Below are 7,344 nucleotides of genomic sequence, written 5' to 3' on the forward strand. Positions count from 1 at the left end.
GGACGTGTTTTCGCAGCGTTCAAGGAGTGGCGTGGAGGTGAGCGTGGGCGAGTTCAGCACCATGGAGAGGGCTCCCAACTAACACGACGAGGCGGTTTCTGCAACCGTGGACAAGCGCACTCCTTTTCTTTCCCTGTGCAAATTACACCTAAGTAGGGACGATACGAAGAGGAGGGGGGCGCCGCTGACTTACCGTCGCCCCTTTACGCACGCAGCTTCCTATTGACTCCTGTCTGCGTAAATGAACAGCGGTGTTTGATTTTTATTAACTACGACGCACGAATTGCTGTCCGCGGCCGGCAGACGGCTCGCAGTTGACGTTTATGACAATAGAACTTATCGCCTGACGCGAAAGCCAACAAGCTCTGAATGGAGCTGAGGGTGAAAGGGGCGACACAATAGGCGGGTGTGAAGTCTTTTCACTGCGCGCACCTACTGAGAAAACATCTTTGTCATGTTGAGCAGAGATAAGACGCGCAGCGACAGGTGAGGTCAGGGTTGCACGGAGAGAAATAAAGAAAAGAGAGAAACACTGTGGCCGCTACTCCGATACCTGTCCTTTCACCGGCGCAGAGTGCTGATTACAAACAAAGCTGACAGCGGAGTACATCATCCAGACCAGCGTCTAAACTTGAATCTTAAAAAACGGGCCTGCAGGCGGTGGTGCGTTTCTGCTTTTTAACCATTAGTGTGTGGTTTCTAAGAAAGCTATAGATGCACCTGCTGCCCTGTGCGTAGTGCCTCTTGGTCAGGAAGGATATGGCCACTCTGTTATTCGCTTTGCATACTTCCTGATGAGATTGTCCTCGCGGAAGATGAAGAGGGAGCGGTTGACAGTGAAGCAGTTTTGTTTGACAGGGTTCGGGTTGTAAATGGCCATTGTCCGAGCCCTCTGGGCCATCGACTGCTTGTACATCCTCTGCCCACCCGGAGCGCCGCCACCCCGGGCGCCCCCCCTCCCGGCGCCCGGTCCGCCTCTCCCTCCGCCGCCTGCGCCTCCTCCATAGCGGGTGGGGAGATCTTCTGCGAAGCGAGCCATTCTGGAAACGCACAGATCCAAAGGGGAAAATCCAAAGTGGTGTCAGTGGAAACGGAGGGGAGACGCATCACAACAAACCAGCTTCATCCAAACCTCTGCTTGGCCGTGGAGTGTACAAGAAGCGCCTCGTTCGAGAAATAAGGTGGCCTCACTGTGAACCATCTTCTCTTGGTCCTTTCCGTTCGTTCATCCTCGGGGAAATTAAAAAAAACACTAAAGTTTTTCAACGACAAAGCACTTCACATGCAAATACGCTCACTTAATTGAGGCTGCTCCAACCATATCAAAAGGGCTCTATAAGTGGAGACGATTCACGGCGAAATCAAATCAGATACCCCGTCTCCGTCCAAAATCCTGACAGCATCGTGTCAGCGTCCAAACACCAGTTGAAATGTTCGGGGTGTCGGAGGAAAATTCGCAGGAGCACCAAAAAAAAACCAAAACAAAAATGATAATCCCCGTTTCTTCTTACTCCAGCCGACGGCAACAATAACACGGGCAAATCCAACAGGAGCGGTTGTCCTGCGATTTCTGTTTGATCGCTCCCTGCATGGGGGCTGTAGGCTATTTAGCGAGTCCCCAGTGGAATAAGGAAGAGCGCATGTGACCAGTGTGAGCCTATCGGTGACTGGAGCGCACAGACGCGCTCACGGTCTGCTGGCTGGTTATAAGAGCCAAAAAAACATCGATGAAGTTCAGTAAAGCACGGTGCGTCAAAACATGCGCGCTAATCAACGTTACTTTGGGTATCAGGGAGGGGAAATGTTTTCATAGAAACTAAATAACGTCCAAATTCAACAACAATACACGAATAGAATGGCATCTTACTAATGGAGAAAATGTTGGTTACCTACCTTGCTGGGTCCCTAGCCTCTGGAATAAATAAGCGCATAATAACATCTTATAATTATACTTGTGAATATAAATATTTTTGCAATGACTCAGCCTTTTACTCTGTCATTATTAGGGCACCGCAGACATCATTGCTGCACTTGTGAACATAATATTATCCAATTTGTTTACTCAGACTTCACTAAACCTTCACTCAACGACACAACCTGCATCATGTCACCAGCTGGACAGGATTTGATGAATCTAACAAAGTGCAGATGCAGATGAAGGGCGGCTTCCTTTTTCCAGGAGCCACAATATAAAACTGTGTCTGTCGGCCATAGCTTGATCCACCATCTATCTGCGAGTCACTTCCTGTTAACAGCTAGACCAAATATGTTATATTGAGGTACTGAGCTATTTTTTTTTATAACATAAATAGGCTACTGCTTTACATTTCTTGCGTTTTCATCTTTCAACTACCAGAAACCAATGAAGTATGTATACGCCAATACACACACTCAGTAGTGTCCAAATAACTGAGCTTTAAAACTCTATTGCCAATGAAGGCATGTGTTGTCACGTCGCCCACCATTTATTTATGAACGTGTGTGTGATGCACATTCAGTGTCTTAATAATGCCAGGCTTAGTCACAGTTAGAGCATTCAGGTGAACTATATGTCCAGCCAGTTGTTCACTTGGAGCCCCGCTATGAAATGAATCAGTCTAGGGTTGTTTTACATAGTTTTAAATGAAGCATGTGTAAATCCAGTGTCGCTCTCTGTTTACATCCTCTGCAGGACCGAGGAGACATCTGGTGGTTTACTTAATGTCCTGCAACGAGAATCCATACTTGGGAGGACAAAGATAGATAAATAAATAGATAAATAAATAAAAAAAATATGGAGGCATTGCAGGAGAAGCTAGTTTGGAAGTGCTCATCTGAAATCAAATCAGTGCAACATATCCAAACAGTGACACTATTTTCAATTGATTCAATATTCTGACAGTTATGGACTTCTACAGCCTAAAATAGCCATGACAGATGGTAAAGGTTAATCTAAATCCTTTACTATTTGTAAATTTAGATCATTCATTCATTTATTATTTCCTGAATGTATGTATGTATGTATGTATGTTGTGACTGTTTAAATCTGTTGGTGCGTGTGTTTACCCGCGGGCCCACGCCGTGTTGTTCAGCATGTCGTGCTTCCTCACGACTTTGCGGACGCCGTCTCCGGTTCCCTGTCTGCTCACTCCGTCCAGGTGTAAAACCGTGTCATACTTTTGCACCGTGGCCTTATCGACTGATCTCCACGACGCCTCCTCCGACTCCGTTTCCTCCAGCTCCGGCTCCGGCTCCTCGCTGACCGGCTTCATGGTAGAGCGCCTCTTGTCAGGTGAGAGACCCGGAGCCGGAGCCCAGGTGTCCTCGTACTCTGAGCCCAGGGTGAGCATCCTCCAGGAGCCGTATGTGGCCGAGCGGACCGCTACAGAACCGAGCAAGAAGACAACTTCTACATCTTCATCGATAAATAAACAGTTAAATGTAGTTCAGAGCAGAACACACTGCTAACAAAACACAACAAAGCCTACAACTAACTGTTGAACATCTAGCTGGCCAGCCTGGTCTTTAAAAAAACGCTGGTTTCACCTGAAACTTGACAGCGAAATCATATCAAAAGACAAAGAGTTACGTTTCGGGTTCACATTAGCAGTAAAGTTCAGTTGTTCAACTTACATTTTCAGTAGGAGTCAGACAAATAAATGGCTAATTGTGAAACTTCAGTTTGGCTAGCGCAGTTAGCTGTAGCTTCTGTTGCCAGACGGGACGGTTTTTAATTGTATTTTGCAGGTAAATATGGAGAACACAAAATTTTGACTGGTTTAGAATCATTTTTGCGTTAAGACTGAGTAGAAAGGACACCAAAGTTCAAAGAGAAAGAGAAAGTTGCCTACAGATAATGCTTTAGGCGTAAGGAACACACAAAACTACCACCACCAACAACATTTGACCTCTTGTCAATTCATGATGGAATTTACACTACATTACCCAGGGGGCAACAAATGTCCAGGAGTGACGTCTTCCTTTTTTACTTCGTCTTTACACAACAAATTTGACCTAATGTTGATATTTTAATATCATTTTTAATATTATTTAATTCTGTTTTTAATGTAAAGCACTTTGAGTTACATTGTATTTGAAATGTCATACAAAATAAATTTTACAATTTAAAACGTCACATAAAATAATAATAAAAATAAGTTAGATGTATTTAGAGCTCAATAGGTCTATCAGAAGAGTAAGTTTGAATCCTAAGGTGGGTGGGATGCAGCAGCGGCCATCTTGACTCGCTTGTACTCTGCTCCCATAGTTAAAACCAACATGGACATGGGGGCCATGTAGCGATAGACTGAAAGGGTTTGACCAACCGAGGTTGGCTGCTGTGGTTAGTTACTGGATATCCATCTACTATAAAGTGGTCTGCCAGAGTGGCAGGCGAGAGGAGACTTAACAGACTGGGTGGGACTCCTGAGTCTGTGGAGGTGGTGAGTGATAGGAGGATGACAGCAAAGCCTTCATCGCTGACGGAAAACCAGCCCCACCCCCTTCCTGGCACTACAACAGTCTGACTGCGTGAGGCTTTTACAACCAAGTAGACCACACACTGAATAATCACAACACAAACCGTAGGATCTTTCACATCTGTGCAATAAATTCTGTTTACATACATTTATTCTGTCATGTGCAATAGACATTATTTAACATTTACGTTTTTCATCTCCTGTGTGCACGGTTTAAACTGTGTGCTGCTGCTGCGGCACAAAAAGGATTTTCTTATCTTATGTATTTGTTTTTTTTAAGGATGGGTCACTCTAGAGTAAAGCGGCCCAGGTGGTCAAAGAACCAAACTACCGGCGTGTGGAAAGGGTTTAGCTGGAAACCATCAACTGTATCCTGCAACTGCCTCTAAAGTGCAGACAAATATTCCTGGCAAAAACAGCTACAGGTAGATACGCAGTGCATTAAGAAGCACAATTCAGGCAATGTGTGTATTTTTACAAAGTAAATATATGAATTTGGGTTGGGCTCATTAATGCTTGCTGTTAGACATAAAATTGCACAAGCAAACAGTGTTGGGTACACAAAACCAATATAAAACTTTATATGTAAAGTAATGTCCTTAAGCTGTAATGAGACTCATCAGCAGGACTGGTCCTGACATCATCTGGGATCAGTCTATCCACTGGTGCTCAAGCTGTCCCTTGGGGATACTCAGTGTTTGTCACAGGTGACATTTGGCGTACGAGTAGAAAAAGCCCAGGCTTCATTGATTTACTAATTAATGTCGGCCGCGTACCATCTCAGGTCCTCGGGGCTGAGCGCGCTGCCTCTTTTTCACACTTATCACGAGAGGCACCGGAGCAGGATGGGGCCGCCGTTAATGCTGTTAGGACCACCTGTCCTTTTTCTGCCACGACAAGACCAAACGCCTGCTCAGACAAAGGCTTCAGGCGCCTCCGTTTACCCGCTTTAAGAGGGGACGTTATCTCACTGGAAACCCTGCAGTCGGACTTCTTCGGGTTTCATGTAATCTCTCTTGATAATCACAACTAAGTGACATCTCCAGTTCCTAAATAGATGCACGGACCTGTCGGATAAAAAAAGGCTACTTTCTCAGCTATCATACGTGCTAACTGACGTCCTGTCGGGCAGTGGAGCCAGCTGCTGACAACCAAATCATATGAATCAGCAATTTCTAATTTTTATGTTCTAAATTTCCACAAGTAAACAACAGAGCCTGAAAACTGAATACGCTCCTTTTGTTTTGCCACGTCATCTCCCCTTGAAGAGGTCCTGAACCCCCTTGAAAATGTGAAGAGTTAAGTAAAATTACAAATCAAAGGTGATAAGAACCAGAATGAACGTACCATAAACCACAGTAGATCGTCTTTCTGCCCATCTGGATTTTTGAGGAACTGTTCTGTTCATAACTGCTGTACAACTCAACTGTGAGGTAAAGCGACTGACCCTCACACCGTTCACATAGGTCTGCTGACAGCGACACTGAAGACGAAAAAAAAAAGCAAGAGAAAACAAAGTTTTTCCCGCCTTGGAATGCGGAAGGGCCGCTTCCTGCCCTGCCAGTTAAGAACTCTGGTATCAGGGCAGCCATCTTTGATGGTCAGGGAGAAATTTCTCTGATTCAGCTATCGACTCTGTTTTTGTTGTCCACCCTGGTAATCAGGAAGGGAGCAATCAACGGCTAGTTTATGAGACCTAAAAGGCCTGCAGATGTACAGTTGCTCACTTCCTGCTTCTTTTTCTCTTCTCCCTGGTGCTGCAGGGCACAATCTGAATCCAAATCCTGAGGCTGCATTTTATGACAGTAGCTGGTTCTGTTCCTGCATCTATGTCTTTGCTGCTAGTTAGAGTTTAGTTTAAGAGATGGGATGGTACATGATTTAAGTACAGTGTGACAATATTGGACTTGACCACACTGATCAGGCATATTATTATGACCACCATCTTTCCTGAAATCCCTTGTGCCTCCAAAACTGTTGTGACTTTTCAGAGAATGGACATGGGTCTTCTGAGGGTGTCCTGTGGTGTCCCACAGATACTGGATCAGTTTGGGATCTAGTGAATTTGCACCAGGTCGACGCTTTGTGCCGTTCTTCATATTTTGTGAGGTGTTCCTAGACTGTTTTGTGTATCTGTCTGTGTCAGGCTGCTGCCATCAAGGAGTGCCAATGTCAGGTCCAAAAGTTTCCCATCAGAACATTGAATTGTCATAAGATGGTCAGTGTATTTTAGTTCTCCTGTCAGTGGTTTTAATGTTGCGGCTGGGGGAAGGGGGAAATAATCTAGCTTTGTCCAAGTCTTACAACATGAAATCCTACTGAATTCCAAATGGTGGATTTCACAAAAATACATCCACACGTAACCAAATCAGAGCCAGAAACAGAAAACACTCTGCTAGAAGTATGATGTGGACCTCAGCACATGACCTTTTAAATAGCCCTAATAATAATAATAATAATAATAATCTTGTTGTGAATTAAATACTCTATGTTAGCCATAAGGTGAGCAAGGATTCTTGAAACAGTACTGTAGCACCAAAAAGAGAGCAACAGGGGAATGTTTAGGACCTTTAACCGCAATAACTTTGGCATATCTTTTACATCTGAAACCTTCTCAGTGCACAGAAGCCTCTCTAAAAATCACAGCATAAATCAGAGGTTTGAAAACTCTAAGCTGATTAAGAACAAATGTGTGTGTGGGAAGTGTCGGGCGCTCCGATGCCGCTGAAGCGGTTTGAATATTCCAGCACCAGGCCAGGAGCCCGTCTGTCAAACCTGAGCTTCTGCCCGGATACCGTGCAGGGTCAGACCGGCTGCAGGCTTCAGTTCGGAGATGCCTCAGCGACGTCTCTGCGTTTGACGAGATAAGGGAGCTAAAGAGCTGCTT

General features: G+C 44.9%; 1 protein-coding gene across 2 annotated transcripts in view; it reads right to left on the reverse strand.

Annotated features, from left to right (window-relative positions):
- The window catches only part of cacna1bb (calcium channel, voltage-dependent, N type, alpha 1B subunit, b), a 152,282-nt gene extending 146,371 nt beyond the window's left edge, over window positions 1-5,911 (reverse strand). For both annotated transcript variants that reach the window (XM_047569845.1, XM_047569844.1), the window contains exons 1-3: window positions 5,805-5,911; window positions 3,046-3,361; window positions 762-1,040 (exon numbers count right to left, since the gene is read on the reverse strand). In XM_047569845.1, the coding sequence (XP_047425801.1) occupies window positions 762-1,040; window positions 3,046-3,361; window positions 5,805-5,865 (656 nt within the window). In that variant the 5' untranslated portion in view covers window positions 5,866-5,911. The remainder of the gene's footprint in view (window positions 1-761; window positions 1,041-3,045; window positions 3,362-5,804) is intronic.
- Between the last annotated feature and the right edge of the window lie 1,433 nt (window positions 5,912-7,344).

Source organism: Mugil cephalus, chromosome 19 (assembly GCF_022458985.1).
Source record: "Mugil cephalus isolate CIBA_MC_2020 chromosome 19, CIBA_Mcephalus_1.1, whole genome shotgun sequence".
NCBI lineage: Eukaryota > Metazoa > Chordata > Actinopteri > Mugiliformes > Mugilidae > Mugil > Mugil cephalus.